Source organism: Heptranchias perlo, chromosome 11 (genome assembly GCF_035084215.1).
Source record: "Heptranchias perlo isolate sHepPer1 chromosome 11, sHepPer1.hap1, whole genome shotgun sequence".
Lineage (NCBI taxonomy): Eukaryota > Metazoa > Chordata > Chondrichthyes > Hexanchiformes > Hexanchidae > Heptranchias > Heptranchias perlo.
Genome location: NC_090335.1, coordinates 16,889,658 through 16,907,713, shown reverse-complemented (window position 1 = coordinate 16,907,713; position 18,056 = coordinate 16,889,658). Strand labels below are relative to the sequence as shown.

General features: G+C 46.9%; 1 protein-coding gene across 2 annotated transcripts in view; it reads right to left on the bottom strand.

The window, feature by feature from the left end:
* The window catches only part of LOC137326897 (protein FAM124A), a 40,111-nt gene extending 32,736 nt beyond the window's left edge, over nt 1-7,375 (bottom strand). For both annotated transcript variants that reach the window (XR_010964283.1, XM_067992279.1), the window contains exons 1-2: nt 7,249-7,375; nt 2,179-2,210 (exon numbers count right to left, since the gene is read on the bottom strand). Coding sequence is in view for 1 of the 2 variants with exons in the window: in XM_067992279.1 (XP_067848380.1) it covers nt 2,179-2,210; nt 7,249-7,316 (100 nt within the window). In the remaining variant the exon portion in view is untranslated. The remainder of the gene's footprint in view (nt 1-2,178; nt 2,211-7,248) is intronic.
* Nucleotides 7,376-18,056: the final 10,681 nt, after the last annotated feature.

Here is an 18,056-nt window from a genome sequence, read left to right as displayed (position 1 = left end):
GGTATCAGTAAAAGTGACTGTGAAGCAGTTGGATTGTAGTAAAAAACCCAACTGGTTCACTAATGTCCTTTAGAGAAATCTTTCTTTCTTTAGGGGAACAAACCTGCTGTCCTCACCCAGTCTGGCCTACACGTGTCTCCAGTCCCACACCAAGATGGTTGAGTCATAACTGGTCTCTGACATGGCTTAGCAAACCATTCAGTTGTATCAGTGGTTCAAGAAGAAGGCTCACCACCACTTTCTCAGGGCAACTAGGGATGGGCAATAACTGCCGGCCTTGCCAGCGACACCCACATCCCGAGATTTAATTTTTAAAAACTAATTTGTGTTATCAGTCCTAGTGTAAATGTTTCATCAGGTTGTGCCAGGTCTATCCGTGACCTTTACTTTCCGTGTGACTCGCAAACACTGTTAAAGTCATCCGGCTGCCAGGAATGAGTGGGCCTGGAAAGGATTTCTCAGAGATTGTTGTTCTGCTTTTGGGAGTAAACAGTTTCAGCTGCGTTTTGCAAGCTCTGAATGAACAGACTTGAAATCCAGCTGATTGTTGCCGCCCAGCACCATGTCAGAACCAATCAGAAAAGTTCAAGCACCTGCTCGTTTACTTTCTTTTAAGTTGATTTATCTGACTTGTAAATGGTTTCACGGATCTGTCAGTGTTGCATCTTGTCCTGAGCTTAAGACAACTTAACCCTTAGAAAGCTATCAGCTCCAGAGAATCGGATACTGAAACAGACACTAATGTTACAGTAAGGAGGTTACACAAAGAGCAAGAGCAACTTTAATACTGTAAGGTTCACCCATAGTAAAATAAAATAAAACACAATTTTAAGAACGGAAAAGAAATGTACCAGTCCTGTTCACTCCCCCTTCTCCTTTATCCCCCTTTCTCCTGTTCACTCTCCCTTTCTCCTTTGTTCTGCCTTCTCCTCTTCACTCTCCCTTTCTCCTTTGTTCTGCCTTCTCCTCTTCACTCTCCCTTTCTCCTTTGTTCTGCCTTCTCCTCTTCACTCTCCCTTTCTCCTTTGTTCTGCCTTCTCCTCTTCGTTCTCCCTTCTCCTCTTCACTCCCCCTTTCTCCTTTTCACTCTCCCTTTCTCCTTTGTTCTGCCTTCTCCTCTTCACTCTCCCTTTCTCCTTTGTTCTGCCTTCTCCTCTTCACTCTCCCTTTCTCCTTTGTTCTGCCTTCTCCTCTTCACTCTCCCTTTCTCCTTTGTTCTGCCTTCTCCTCTTCACTCTCCCTTTCTCCTTTGTTCTGCCTTCTCCTCTTCACTCTCCCTTTCTCCTTTGTTCTGCCTTCTCCTCTTCACTCTCCCTTTCTCCTTTGTTCTGCCTTCTCCTCTTCACTCTCCCTTTCTCCTTTGTTCTGCCTTCTCCTCTTCGTTCTCCCTTCTCCTCTTCGTTCTCCCTTCTCCTCTTCGTTCTCCCTTCTCCTCTTCGTTCTCCCTTCTCCTCTTCGTTCTCCCTTCTCCTCTTCGCTCTCCCTTCTCCTCTTCGCTCTCCCTTCTCCTCTTCGCTCCCCCTTCTCCTCTTCGCTCCCCCTTCTCCTCTTCGCTCCCCCTTCTCCTCTTCGCTCCCCCTTCTCCTCTTCGCTCCCCCTTCTCCTCTTCGCTCCCCCTTCTCCTCTTCGCTCCCCCTTCTCCTCTTCGCACCCCCTTCTCCTCTTCGCTCCCCCTTCTCCTCTTCGCTCCCCCTTCTCCTCTTCGCTCCCCCTTCTCCTTTATCCCCCCTTCTCCTGTTCACTCCCCCTTCTCCTTTATCCCCCTTCTCCTGTTCACTCCTCCTTTCTCTTGTTCACTCCCCATTACCCCTTTGTCCCCCTTTCTCCTGTTCACTCCCTCTACCCCTTTTGGATGTCCTGAGGTTGTGGAAGGCGCTATATAAATTGAAGTTCTTTCTCTCCCTCTATCAAATGTCCGCAATAACTCCACAATATGGAAGGGCAATTTTTAATTGGAAATGTATGGAATAATAATGTTACTTTTATCAAGCAGTTAATTTCTACAGAGTAGACACTACACTATCTAACAGGAAACTTTACATCATGAGGCGGCATTTTCCAGTTGTATATTATCAGGAAAAGTTTGATTGTCCTTAGTACAGTCATGTCCAATTTGCTCCTATCAATATTGTGTATATGACAAGAAATAAACGTATTGAACATCCTTTTAATACTCACTGCTCGTTGATGACATGCGGCTGTAGTCTGACCTGAAACAGAAGCAATGATATTTTTAGTCTACCAGATCAGTCGTTTGAAAGCTCTAGGTTGATGGCACTACTGAAAATCGCTTCCTGGAATCTGGGTCAACAGATATCAATGGAAGGGGCAGGATCCCTTTCTGTTGGGTTATTGGGATGACAGGATAATACACAGTGGCAGAGAGTTAAAAATAGTGCAATTCAAATCGAGCACAAGTGAGGGATGTTACAAACAGTTAAACGAAAAGCTGGGATGGTCATTGAGGGTCAGCAGACCAATCACACTGGATCACAGCCTTAAACTTGCTCCCTATCTATATGTTTTTTGATTCCATACAATGATGGATATTGAATTGTCTACTTTTTAAATAACCTTGGTTTTGCAACTTTTTAAAATACTTTATGGTTGGGCATGCTAATGGAGTGGGATCACAAGCTCTAAGAGCGATCCCAATCCTAGAGGTACTGAGCGAGCCGTGAGTGCTGCTAATCTCGCAAGGTTTCTCTTCAAACAAAAGCAGCAACGGGTTAGCGAGAAACTAAATATGCCGCCTACATTATACAATCAGCATTTCAAAAACTTTCAGCCCAATTCACATGCCCTTCAGTCTGAAATACCCGCTGCCATTGAAAGAATGTTGCATTATCATTTCTCTCATCATTCAGTTTGTAATTTCTATCTTTTTTTTATGGACTGACAACAACTTGCATTTATATAGCGTCTTTAATGTAGTAAAACGTCCCAAGGCACTTCATAGGAGCGTTATCAGACAAAATTTGACACTGAGCCACATAAAGAGATAATAGGTGGTCAAAGAGGTAGGTTTTAAGGAGTGACTTAAAGAAGAAGAGAGGTAGGGAGGCGGAGAGGTTTAGGGAGGGACTTCCAGTGCTTAGGGCCTGGGCATCTGAAGGCACGGCTGCCCAGGCCCGAAGCCGATGGAAACGTGGGATGCATAAGAGGCCAGAATTGGAGGAGCACAGATATCTCAGAGGGTTGTATGGCCGAAGGAAGTCACAGAGTTGGGAGGGGCGAGGCCATAGAGGGATTTGAACACAAGGATGAGACTTTTAAAACAATTGCAGTCAATTTGTGAAGTATTAATATGTTTTAGATATAAATTATAATTAAAATCAACTAATTAAAGGCTTTCATCATGCATTGTATTTTACAAGCACTCAGCTAAAAGTATTTTGTGCGGACAATTGATTCCTGATTATATGTGCCTAGAACGGTTGCTGTCATTGCAAACACATAGCGGGTAAAAATAAAGGTGGACCATCTAAGCTATGTTAAACTTGCCTGTCGGCCACTGCAGCATACAAAATACTTAACGACAATGGTCTATCTCTGAACAGCAGCAGCTGTCAGGGTGGATCATTTGTAACAGTGTCAAGGGATTAGGTCAGAAGGCGAGTCAAATCCTTCCACCAGATCTCAACCCGAAACAGGATCTTTTGATTCCATTTTCAAGGCAGATGCGAAACAACTTAAATTGTCTTAATGATCGTTTTTTTTTGCTCATTGATCCCAAGGCCACGATTTTCTGCAGCTGCCTCCAGGAGAATCTACACAGGAACAGGAGGAGGCCATTCAGCCCCTCGAGCCCATTCAGCCATTCAATTAGATCATGGCTGATCTGTACCTCAACTCCATTTACCCGCCTTTGCTCCATATTCCTTCATACCCTCACCCAACAAAAATCTATCGATCTTACTCTTGAACGCTCCAATTGTCCCCCAACATCCACAGCCATCTGGGGGAGAGCGTTCCAGATTTCTACTACCCTCTGTGTGAAAAACTGCTTCCTGATTTCACACTTGAACAGCCCAGCTCTAATTTTAAGATTAAGGACCCTTGTTCTGGACTCCTCCACCAGAGAAAATAGTTTCTCTCTGTCCACCCTATCGAATCCTTTTATCCTTTTTGACACCTCAATTAGATCACTACTGAATCTTCTAAACTCAAGGGAATACAAGCCTAGTTTATGCAACCCGTTCTCGTAATTTAACCCTTTAAGCCTGGTATCATTCACACAAAGGGAATCAGAAGTGGCAACCTTCTTCTTGTCACAGCCAATGGCTTAGCAATCTACCGTCAAGGTGCTGGATAATGACAAGTTCACCCATCATTTTAAAGCACTCTCATGCATACAGAGCATCTATCACCAAAATAAAGATTTCATAGTACGCTTTTTTTTTGCCAACGTCACTCTGCACCATTTCCATCAGTCATCAGTAGCGTGAGTGTCAGATGTGGCTCAGTGATGTGATCACTTTTCTCACCCGTCCATCTCGCCCGAGTCAGAAGGTCATGGGTTCAAGTCCCACTCAATAGGCTTAAGCACATAATCCAGGCTGACACTTCAATGCAGTACTGAGGGAATGCTGCACTGTCGGAGGTGCCGTCTTTCCAATGAGACATTTAACTGAGGCCCCATCCTCCCTCTCAGGTGTACATATAAGATCCCAGGGCACTATTTCGAAGAAGAGCAGGGAAGTTCTCTCCTGGCCAATATTTATCCCTCAACCAAGATCATTAAACAGATTATCTGGTCATTATCACATTGGTGTTTGTGGGATCTTGCTGTGCACAAATTGGCTGCCACATTTCCTACAACATTACAACAGTCACTACACTTCAAAAGTACTACATTGGCTGCAACGTGCTTTGGGACGTCCTGAGGTTGTGAAAAGCACCATAGAAATGCAAGGGTTTCTTCCTTTTTTAACCTAACTAAACTTAATTTTTCAAACATTTTAGAGTTAGCATAGAATCAACCGCTCACCACGGACATTAAATTGAAATGGCTTTTGAACACCGGTGAGAGAGGCTATGTGCATGAGTGTGTGTGGACCAGATAGTGAGGCAGAACTGGAGGATGTATTAGCTCACTCTGCAATTCCCTAAGCAGGCACTGGTCTCAAAACCTGCAGTATAGCAGTGTCATGAGAAACCCACGAGCTTAACGCTTGCTTTATTATTTTTAAGGAAACAGACACTAGGAAATTAATTCTAAGGCTGTAATCTAATTGCTGGGTTGTGATGATCGTTATAAATGACCTTAGTTTTCCTGTTGTGGCTTATGATATCATCCAAATCCCTCAGTCAGATTCCAACCTCGTAACTCACTCCCAGATATCCATTATTCCCTGTTCAAAAAAAACTTAACCACGCTGCTTGCAAACAACTACAAAAAAATGAACATCGTTTTATTGTAACAGTACATCATATTACAATAAAATCACTCAACAACAACTTGCATTTATATAGCGCCTTTAACATAATAAAATGTCCCAAGACGCTTCACAGGAGTGTATTCAGACAAAATCTGACACCGAGCCAAAGAAGGAGATATTAGGTGACCAAAGCTTGGTCAAAGAGATAGGTTTTAAGGAGCGTCTTAAAGGAGGAGAGAGAGGCAAAGAGGTTTTGGGAGGGAATTCCAGACCTTAGGACCTAGACGGCTAAAAGCGTGGCCACCAATGGTGCGGTGAAGGAAGTGAGGGTTGGACAGGAGGCCAGAGTTGGGGGAACGCAGAGATCTCGGAGAGCTGGAGGAGGTTATGAAGATGGGGAGGGGTGAGGCCATGGAGTGATTTAAACATGAGGATGAGAATTTTAAAATCGAGACGCTGGTGGATTGGGAGCCAATGTAGGTCAGTGAGCACAGGAGTGATGGGTGAACGGGACTTAGTGCGAGTTAGGATACGGGCAGCAGAGTTTAGGATGAGCTTAAGTTTACGGAGGGTGGCGGATGGAAGGCCGGCCAGGAGAGCATTGGAATAGTCGAGTCTGGAGGTAACAAATGCACGGATGCTTTTGAACAAAAGCTCTAAAATCTACAATAATCCGACTCCTTTGTTTTCAGAATGATGCCTCCCAATGGCAGGTTACCATTGAAATACAGAGCCCTATTTGTGGGACTCTTATCTGTGAACTGGCTATAATTCATGGAGTGCACTACATGTTGCTGATTATATTATACTTAGACAGTTGTGCCACTCATTCTCAACAGTGAAATCTAACCCCCCTGTTCACTGTGGGCCATCCTGTTTCTCACATAACCATTTAGACACAGCCTAACCTGTGACATGCTCCAGAGATTACCTACAGACCCAGGCCTGCCAGTGTCAGATAGCTGCAATTCTTTTTTTACAAGCCTAACTTGTTATAGTTTTCCCAGGCTGGTTATATTTTTTTTTCTCAAAGTATAGTAAAAGTACATAATCCAATTAGAGAAATAAAACCCAAAGAATTGTCACTGATCTATCTACCGATATTGACAGGGGAAATGCTTTTCAAATCGGGACCTCATTCATTTTACGCACAACGAATTCACCAGGGGGTTTCTATGTAAGGGGTTGATTCTTTAACACGTATCAATTACCAGGACAGGCAATTACCTTGTCTCTTTCTCTCTCAGAGGCGCGCACACACAGAGACTCACACAAAAACACACACAATGCTCCCCCATATACATACACAGAGGCACACACTCACACAGACACAATCACTCATATAGAGACACATACACAGAGACACACTCACTCACACAGAGACAGACACACACAAAGATACACTCGCTCACACAATGCCCCCCCATATACATACACAGAGGCACACACTTACACCGACATAATCACTCATATAGAGACAGACACACACAGAGACACACTCACACAATACTCCCCCATATACAGACACACACACAATACTCCCCCATATACAGACACACACACACAATACTCCCCCATATACAGACACACACACACACACACACAATACTCCCCCATATACAGACACACACACAATACTCCCCCATATACAGACAGACAGACAGACACACACACAATACTCCCCCATATACAGACACACACACACACACACACAATACTCCCCCATATACAGACACACACACAATACTCCCCCATATACAGACAGACACACAATACTCCCCCATATACAGACACACACACAATACTCCCCCATATACAGACAGACAGACAGACACACACACAATGTCCCCCATTTACACAGACCTACCCTCCGGTCTCTGCTCCAGAGTCCTCCCCGGGACCGCTCCTTTCCATCCCGGCGCTTTTCTCACCCATCCACCCCGCCGCTTGCCCTGCGGGGGCTCCTCGCCTGTCCCGATCGTCTGTGACTCAGGCTCCGCCTCTCCTGGGCTGGGTTGGGGCTCGGGGTCTTGGACAGCCCCCCCTGGGGTGGGTTAATCTGACGGGGTCGGGTAATGGGCGGAGGAAGTGAAACAAGGACAGCGTAGAACTAATAATAAAGTGGACATGTTGTAAAACCAAAGATCCAACACTTATTTTCTAACTCCAGGATAAGATGAGCTCTGAATTAATATTTTTATCATTTTGATTTAATTTAAAATTAGAGCAAAAGTGCATTTCATTCATTAGAAGTGACTGCAGCTATTCGACCACTATACACAAACTAAAGGGATTTAGTACATGGGCATTTCTCAGGATGAGAAAGTGTTTTTCTGTTCTATGCACTGGGAAGTGGAGTTCGAATTTTCTACCTTGTGAGGACAGATTCTGCTAATCTGTGAGGTCACCAGGGGCCCGATTTTCACTGCTCTATGCCTGGTGGTAATGGGGTCGCAATGGGTTCGGTAACTGGGTCAGAATGGGGTCGGTAACTGGGTCAGAATGGGGTCGGTAACTGGGTCAGAATGGGGTCGGTAACTGGGTCAGAATGGGGTCGGTAACTGGGTCAGAATGGGGTCGGTAACTGGGTCAGAATGGGGTCGGTAACTGGGTCAGAATGGGGTCGGTAACTGGGTCAGAATGGGGTCGGTAACTGGGTCAGAATGGGGTCGGTAACTGGGTCAGAATGCGATCGGCAACGGGTTGGTAACGGCCTCACAATGGGGTCGGTAACGGGGTTAATAATGACCTCACAATGGGGTGGGTAGCGGTGTTGGTAACGGCCTCTCAATGGGGTCGGTAATGGGGTTAGTAACGGCCTCTCAATGGGGTCGGTAATGGGGTTAGTAACGGCCTCTCAATGGGGTCGGTAATGGGGTTAGTAACGGCCTCTCAATGGGGTCGGTAATGGGGTTAGTAACGGCCTCTCAATGGGGTCGGTAATGGGGTTAGTAACGGCCTCTCAATGGGGTCGGTAACGGTGTTGGTAACGGCCTCACAATGGGGTCGGTAGTGGTGTTGGTAACGGGGTCACAATGGGGTCGGTAACGGGGTTAGTAACGGCCTCTCAATGGGGTCGGTAATGGGGTTAGTAACGGCCTCTCAATGGGGTCGGTAACGGTGTTGGTAACGGCCTCACAATGGGGTCGGTAGTGGTGTTGGTAACGGGGTCACAATGGGGTCGGTAGCGGTGTTGGTAACGGGGTCACAATGGGGTCGGTAGCGGTGTTGGTAACGGGGTCACAATGGGGTCGGTAGCGGTGTTGGTAACAGCCTCACAATGGGGTCGGTAGTGGTGTTGGTAACGGGGTCACAATGGGGTCGGTAACGGTGTTGGTAACGGGGTCACAATGGGGTCGGTAGCGGTGTTGGTAACGGGGTCACAATGGGGTCGGTAGCGGTGTTGGTAACGGGGTCACAATGGGGTCGGTAGCGGTGTTGGTAACGGGGTCACAATGGGGTCGGTAACGGTGTTGGTAACGGTCTCACAATGGGGTCGGTAGCGGTGTTGATAATGACCTCATAATGGGGTCGGTAGCGGTGTTGGTAACGGCCTCTCAATGGGGTCGGTAACGGTGTTGGTAACGGCCTCACAATGGGGTCGGTAACGGTGTTGGTAACGGCCTCACAATGGGGTCGGTAACGGTGTTAGTAACGGCCTCTCAATGGGGTCGGTAACGGTGTTGGTAACGGCCTCACAATGGGGTCGGTAACGGTGTTGGTAACGGCCTCTCAATGGGGTCGGTAACGGTGTTGGTAACGGCCTCACAATGGGGTCGGTAACGGTGTTAGTAACGGCCTCTCAATGGGGTCGGTAGCGGTGTTGGTAACGGCCTCACAATGGGGTCGGTAGCGGTGTTGGTAACGGCCTCACAATGGGGTCGGTAACGGTGTTGGTAACGGCCTCACAATGGGGTCGGTAGCGGTGTTGGTAACGGCCTCACAATGGGGTCGGTAGCGGTGTTGGTAACGGCCTCACAATGGGGTCGGTAGCAGTGTTGGTAACGGCCTCACAATGGGGTCGGTAGCGGTGTTGGTAACGGCCTCACAATGGGGTCGGTAGCGGTGTTGGTAACAGCCTCACAATGGGGTCGGTACTCTTACCATCCCATTATCGCCAGCAATACAGCCGGCTCCATATTGAAAGGGGCTTACCACTGGGTGTCCAAAGTGCCCACCTGTTTCAGGCGATAGGCCCCTTTTTAGTATGGTGATCAGGGCCCTATTCCGTCAATAGGACACAGAGCAAGAGTGCACCTCCGGGGCCCACAAAAATAATGTGGGTCACTGCTGCCCCGGGATCCCGACCCTCCACGATCTTGACCCCTCTCCCACCCGCCCTCACCCCACGACCTATCCTGCTGGTGGCAGCTCTGGCCCGATTTCCAGTCTTCAATCCGGCGAGCTGTGTCGGGAGGCCTGTTTGGCTCCATGCAGCTCGCCTGGCGAATCTAAATGGGGCCGGTCCTCAAAATCATGGGGGTCTCCACTGCCGGAATAGGTGGCCGACCACCGCACTCCCCTACTCAGTCACCCAGAGGTCATAATAGATCCCCATGATACTCAATGCGACCAACTTAATCTGGTCTCAAATCTGCACATATACAATCGTGATAAGGTGTGTTTGCAATAGGTAATATAAAATGGATTGATTTACCTCAATCCTGAAACTTATCACTGGGATCAGCTATTACCATTGCGTAGTTTTCCTTTCGCTGGATCCGCTCGGGACCCTGTGCAATTGGTTAAACGATCGTAACCCCACCCCTGAGAGGCACAGCACCCACGTCCAACTCTCCCTCCTTTTACAGAGACACTCTTTTTCCGATAACCCTCCCAGTTCACACTGGCCCTCATCTTATTCTCCGGGTCTATTTAACTTGGCGACCTCCCCCCCCAGCCTGGCAAGAGCTAATGTTCTTTCTCTGCCCTTTCTCAGTTTAAGTTGATAGCTTTTCCTTCAGTTCAAACTGGCACTTTCTCTCCCCATCCAATTCAAACTGGCACTCTCCCTCCCCATCGAATTCAAACTGGCACTCTCCCTCCCCATTCAATTTAAACTGGCACTCTCCCTCCCCATCCAATTCAAACTGGCACTCTCCCTCACCATACAATTCAAACTGGCACTCTCCCTCCCCATACAATTCAAACTGGCACTCTCCCTCACCATACAATTTAAACTGGCACTCTCCCTCCCCATCCAATTCAAACTGGCACTCTCCCTCACCATACAATTCAAACTGGCACTCTCCCTCCCCATACAATTCAAACTGGCACTCTCCCTCACCATACAATTCAAACTGGCACTCTCCCTCTCCATACAATTCAAACTGGCACTCTCCCCATTCAATTCAAATTGGATCTCCCTCCACATCCAATTCAAACTGGCACTCTCTCTCCCCATCCAATTCAAACTGGCACTCTCCCTCCCCATCCAATTCAAACTGGCACTCTCTCTCCCAATCCAATTCAAACTGGCACTCTCCCTCTCCATCCAATTCAAACTGGCACTCTCCCTCCACATCCAATTCAAACTGGCACTCTCCCTCCACATCCAATTCAAACTGGCACTCTCCCTCCCCATCCAATTCAAACTGGCACTCTCCCTCCACATCCAATTCAAACTGGCACTCTCCCTCCCCATCCAATTCAAACTGGCACTCTCCCTCCCCATCCAATTCAAACTGGCACTCTCCCTCCCCATCCAATTCAAACTGGCACTCTCCCTCCCCATCCAATTCAAACTGGCACTCTCCCTCCCCATCCAATTCAAACTGGCACTCTCCCTCCCCATCCAATTCAAACTGGCACTCTCCCTTCCCATCCAATTCAAACTGGCACTCTCCCTTCCCATCCAATTCAAACTGGCACTCTCCCTCTCCATACAATTCAAACTGGCACTCTCCCTCTCCATACAATTCAAACTGGCACTCACCCTCCCCATCCAATTCAAACTGGCACTCTCCCTCCCCATCCAATTCAAACTGGCACTCTCCCCATTCAATTCAAATTGGATCTCCCTCCACATCCAATTCAAACTGGCACTCTCCCTCTCCATACAATTCAAACTGGCACTCTCCCCATTCAATTCAAATTGGATCTCCCTCCACATCCAATTCAAACTGGCACTCTCTCTCCCCATCCAATTCAAACTGGCACTCTCCCTCCCCATCCAATTCAAACTGGCACTCTCCCTCCCCATCCAATTCAAACTGGCACTCTCTCTCCCAATCCAATTCAAACTGGCACTCTCCCTCTCCATCCAATTCAAACTGGCACTCTCCCTCCACATCCAATTCAAACTGGCACTCTCCCTCTCCATCCAATTCAAACTGGCACTCTCCCTCCCCATCCAATTCAAACTGGCACTCTCCCTTCCCATCCAATTCAAACTGGCACTCTCCCTCCCCATCCAATTCAAACTGGCACTCTCCCTCTCCATCCAATTCAAACTGGCACTCTCCCTCCCCATCCAATTCAAACTGGCACTCTCTCTCCCCATCCAATTCAAACTGGCACTCTCCCTCTCCATCCAATTCAAACTGGCACTCTCCCTCCACATCCAATTCAAACTGGCACTCTCCCTCTCCATCCAATTCAAACTGGCACTCTCCCTCCCCATCCAATTCAAACTGGCACTCTCCCTCCCCATCCAATTCAAACTGGCACTCACCCTCCCCATCCAATTCAAACTGGCACTCTCCCTCCCCATCCAATTCAAACTGGCACTCTCCCTCCCCATCCAATTCAAACTGGCACTCTCTCTCCCCATCCAATTCAAACTGGCACTCTCCCTCACCATCCAATTCAAACTGGCACTCTCTCTCCCCATCCAATTCAAACTGGCACTCTCCCTCCCCATCCAATTCAAACTGGCACTCACCCTCCCCATCCAATTCAAACTGGCACTCTCCCTCCCCATCCAATTCAAACTGGCACTCACCCTCCCCATCCAATTCAAACTGGCACTCTCCCTCCCCATCCAATTCAAACTGGCACTCTCCCTCCCCATCCAATTCAAACTGGCACTCTCCCTCCCCATCCAATTCAAACTGGCACTCACCCTCCCCATCCAATTCAAACTGGCACTCTCCCTCTCCATCCAATTCAAACTGGCACTCTCCCTCTCCATCCAATTCAAACTGGCACTCTCCCTCTCCATCCAATTCAAACTGGCACTCTCCCTCCACATCCAATTCAAACTGGCACTCTCCCTCTCCATCCAATTCAAACTGGCACTCTCCCTCCCCATCCAATTCAAACTGGCACTCTCCCTCCCCATCCAATTCAAACTGGCACTCTCCCTCACCATCCAATTCAAACTGGCAGTCTCCCTCCACATCCAATTCCAATTGACACTCTTTCCCTCTCCACTCCATCTCAACCAATGATAGCACTCTCCTTCCTAACCAACTTCAAAGTTTCTGCCCCTTTCCCTCTCACATTCAGTCTTCCCTTCATTTTCCCCTTTGTCCCCTTCATTAGCATCCATTTTTTTCCTATCCCTCTCTCATTCATTGCTATGCATTCCCCCTTCCCTCTCCCCTTCATTGCCACCCACTTGCTCCCTTCCCTCTCCCGTTCAAAGTTATCTATTCCTCTATACCTCTCCTCTTTATTTCCATCCATTTTACCCCTTTGCTCTCCCCTCAGCACTGCTCCGAGCTGAGTCCTATTGCCACTTGAAGTGATTCCAGCTGCTGCATGCTGTAGGTGGGAATTTCTGTACTCGGAAGAATTCTTGCCACAGTACCCAAACATACGGAACAGCCATGGGGACCAAATTCGCACCCCAATACGACAACATTTTCATGCACGAGTTCGAGCACGACTTCTTCACTGCACAGGACCTCCAACCAACGCTATACACCAGATACATCGACGACATTTTCTTCCTTTGGACCCACGGCGAAGAATCACTGAAGAGACTACACGATAACATCAACAAGTTCCATCCCACCATCAAATTCACCATGGACTACTCCTCAGAATCAGTTTCTTTCTTGGACACACGGATCTCCATCAAAGACGGGCACCTCAGCACCTCACTCTACTGCAAGCCCACGGACAACCTCACGATGCTCCACTTTTCCAGCTTCCACCCTAACCACGTCAAAGAGGCCATCCCCTATGGACAGGCCCTGCGAATACACAGGATCTGTTCAGACGAGGAGGAACGCAATGGACACCTACAGACGCTGAAAGACGCCCTCGTAAGAACGGGATATGACGCTCGACTCGTCGATCGACAGTTCCGATGGGCCACAGCGAAAAATCGCATAGACCTCCTCAGAAGACAAACACGGGACGCAACCAACAGAATACCCTTCGTCGTCCAGTACTTCCCCGGAGTGGAGAAGCTACGCCATGTTCTCCGCAGCCTTCAACATGTCATCGATGATGACGAACACCTCGCTAAGGCCATCCCCACGCCTCCACTACTCGCCTTCAAACAGCCACCCAACCTCAAACAGACCATTGTTCGCAGCAAATTACCCAGCCTTCAGGAGAACAGCATCCACGACACCACACAACCCTGCCACGGCAACTGATCTTCGGGTAAGCGTTCTCCAAGGCGGCCTTCGAGACACACGACAACGCAAAATCGTCGAGCAGAAATTGATAGCCAAGTTCCGCTCGAGGACGGCCTCAACCGGGATCTTGGGTTCATGTCACGCTACACGTAACCCCACCAGTGGGGAAAAAAGTTATTTGTTTTTAATACAACTGGACATTCTCTCTCTTTCTCTTCCTTTCGGATGTTTCTCTCTCTCTCTCTCTGTCTTTTGTTCTGGCCGTTTGTATATTCGGTGGTCCTGTATGTAATGTCTCTCTGTCTGAACACTTTGATTGCCTTGACAACGGGCAGTTGGAAAGATTATCTGTAATCACCAGGCATTGTTCTCTGACTATATATGCGGTCATGATGTGGAGATGCCGGTGATGGACTGGGGTTGACAATTGTAAACAATTTTACAACACCAAGTTATAGTCCAGCAATTTTATTTTAAATTCACAAGCTTTCGGAGATTTCCTCCTTCCTCAGGAAGGAGGAAGGAGGAAATCTCCGAAAGCTTGTGAATTTAAAATAAAATTGCTGGACTATAACTTGGTGTTGTAAAATTGTTTATATATGCGGTAACCTTCAAGGAATCACACACTCACCTGACGAAGGAGAAAGCCTCCGAAAGCTTGTGATTTGCAAATAAAACTGTTGGACTATAACCTGGTGTTGTAAGTGTCCAGGATCACGTCCATCAGCAGCAGGACTGGGGCGGGGGGGACTGAGGGGGGAGGGGCCTGAACTGTGCTGATTTTTTTGCTAATTTTTTTTTAAGTAATTGGGATAATGTGCCCTTGGCCTCCAACTCTGCTTCTTCTGTGATGCCTAGTTAAAGAAAAAGGAATTCATGATACCAGGGTGTGCTGGTGACAGCTCTTCAAACGTAGCTTTCCATTGCATGAGTAGCCTGGAATTATTCCCCAATGCACACTGTGGTGCCAGTTAAAGAGAACAAACAGGAGGAGGAAGAAAGAGCTTCGGAAGTTTAGTGAAAATCCCGAGCTAGGCCAAGTCTTGCCCATAGCCTGCTTCCTCTATGGCCCCTCCGACCTTGATCTCTTGTCTTGTTTTGAGACGTGGCTTAAAAGAAACAGCGAATCCGCTGAGCTCTAAAAGTTGAAATGAGTACAAATTTCAACTTCCTGTTTTTCCAAAGATCAAATATTACTCCCAATAGTAAAAAAGAAAAGGATTTGAGACTGAGCTGAGCTGTTGGAGTGTTCTGACTGTCTGAGGACTATTGTGGAGCCTTTGATCGACAGAAGGCTTCTTTCTGCTGCAGAAACGTGTATTGTTCTGCATCGAAGGTCCTTCGGAGGGACGGGGGAGGGGGTTAGGAAGGATCAGACAGCAGCAGGGGAGCATTGTGATTGCAAAATAAATGCATACGCTGGGTTTTCCACTTGCAGCTGTGAATGAGGTGGTGTAAATTCATCCACGCTTTATCTCCATCTTGTGTTAAGAACCATTATAAAAACACGCAGCGTTCTCCATTGCTGTGCAAATCATCCTTTGTGCTTCAAGAGCTCCTTCTGTGTTTGGCAAGCATGTGAGGGAAAAGTACAGCTTCTGCAGTTCCTCTCTGTCTTGTAGATCACTTATCATCCTGAATCCTCCACTAGGCAGTTTGTCTATGCTTTTTCTACAACTAAAAGTGCTTTGGGACGTCCTGAGGTGGTGAAAGGTGCTATATAAATGCAAGTCTTTCTATATACAGTAATAATGATAGTTGTTTTTTCTTGAGCAGCTGACATTTAAGTGCAGAACTAAGTGAGCGCTGCATCATCGAAGATGCCATTTTTCAGATGAAATGTTAAACCGAGGCCCCGTCTGACTGCTCAGGTGGACATAAAAAATCCCATGGCTCCATTGAGCATTGAGTTCTCTGTGTCCTGGCCAACATTCCTCCCCCAACATACACCCCAAAAACAGATCATCTGGTCGTTCATTTATTTGCTGTTTGTGGGGCCTTGCTGTGTGCAAACTGACTGTCGTGTTTGTCTACATATCAACAGTAACTGCCCTTCAGAAGCACTTCATTGGCTGTGAAGCACTTTGGGACATCCTGAGATTGTGATAAGATGCAAATATAAATATAAGTTCTGTCTTTCTTGTTTTTTATTAATGAACGCAGTCAATTTAAAGAAGGCAAGGGTGGACAATACTTTTATTCAAGATATTCATTTGTTCCTCTTTTAATAGCACATTATTTTTTCCCTTGTTTGAAGGATGGCTTGCAGTTTGTGAGCAATCAACATTTGTGGATTTCAGATGGATGAATAACAAAGTAATAAAGGTGGACTGAAAACTTTTATAGTGGGCTTCTTATACCTGTTAATATTTAATACCATAGGAATTAATCTATGAGTATTAGATACTTTCCACGGAGTAAAAATTAGAAGTAGGGGTCTTTAAAATGATAAAGGGATTCGCTAGGGGAGATATAGAGAAAATATTTCCTCTAGTGGGAGAATCCAGAACAAGGGGGTACAATCTCAGAATTAGAGCTAGGACATTTAGGAGTGAAATCAGGAAGCACTTTTTCACACAAAGACCAGTGGAAATCTGGAACTCCCTCCCCCAAAAGGCTGTGGATGCTGGAACAATCGAAATTTTCAAGACTGAGATTGATAGATTTTTGTTGGGTGAGGGTATCAAGGATATGGAGCAAAGGCAGGTAAATGAAGTCGAGGCACAGATCAGCCATGATCTAATTGAATGGCGGAGCAGGCTCGATGGGCTGAATGGCTAAAAGGTGTCAGCCAGTAGCCATGACTCAGTGGTAGCACTCTTGCCTCTGAGTCAGAAGGTTGTGGGTTCATGTCCCACGCCAGAGAGTTGAGCACAAAATCTAGGCTGACACTTTAGTCCAATACCAAGGGAGTGCTGCACTGATGGAGATACCATCTTTTGGATGAGACTTTAAACTGAGGCCTCGTCCATCCTCTCAGATGGACACAAAAATCCCATGGCACTATTCTAAGAAGAGCAGGATAGTTCTGGCCAATATTTCTCCTTCAACCAAGATCACTGAAACAGATTATCTGGCCGTTATCACAATGCTTTTTGTGGGATCTTGCTGTGCACAAATTGACTGCTGCGTTTCGTACATTACAACAGTGACTACACTTCAAAAGTACCAAGTTGGCTGTGAAGTGCTTTGGGAGGTCGTGAAAGGCGCTATATAAATGCAAGTTCTTTTTTTCTTTTTACTTCTGTTTCTTTGTTCCTAGAATTGAAATGAACTCGAAATCTCTCAGTGCTCCCTGGAGTCCAGGGGCAGTTCGATGAGAAAATCCCCCCTTTGTGCTGCTGGAAGGGTTAATAGATTAGAGGAGGCTAAAGGAAACAAACATCTTGTAAACGGAAAAACAACTTTCTCTGGGAGGAGGACAAAGACTATTTGGAGTGTAAACCTTAAATACATCGTATTAATGCTGCGTGACATTTGTCAGACTTCTGGAATGCAATGATTTAAATATAGTGAGTCTTCAAATAAACATGCAGTCTATCAGGTTTCAACTTTTAACCTCCACCGCTGAGTAACTCTAACCCCTGCGTAGTGTGGGACACAGACACGGGCAGCTGTGCTATTCTGTATTGCCCCATTTCCTGAATCTTAAAATAAGTGAAATAAAAGGTGCTTTAAATGAACGACTTTGTTGTATTTCTGAACCGTCAACAGGATGGCAAGAAGAATCTAACTGACCCAGCTCGAATTGGTTCTTGCAGTCTGGAGCTGCTAAGCATTTCCCATTATTTGTTTTATCTTCAAACGGTGCTGATTTAGTAGGATCATAAGACTCTCGACTAGATTTACTGCTGCAACTGATTTTGGGGGCAATGATCTGGTGGAAGGGAATGAGGTGAGGATCCGTGACCCTGGCCCAATTCCCTGCCATCACTTCCAGCGGACAGTGGAGGTGCCTGTCCATTTTTGAGTGGGTAGTGATCTCAGGATTACTACCAGTGCCACGTGCTAGTGAGTATAGGAACAGGAGAATAGACAGGATGAATGCGTGGCTGCAGAGATGGTGGAGGAGGGAGGGATTTAGATTCCTGGGACATTGGGACCGGTTCTGGGGAAGGTGGGACCTGTACAAGCGTGACGG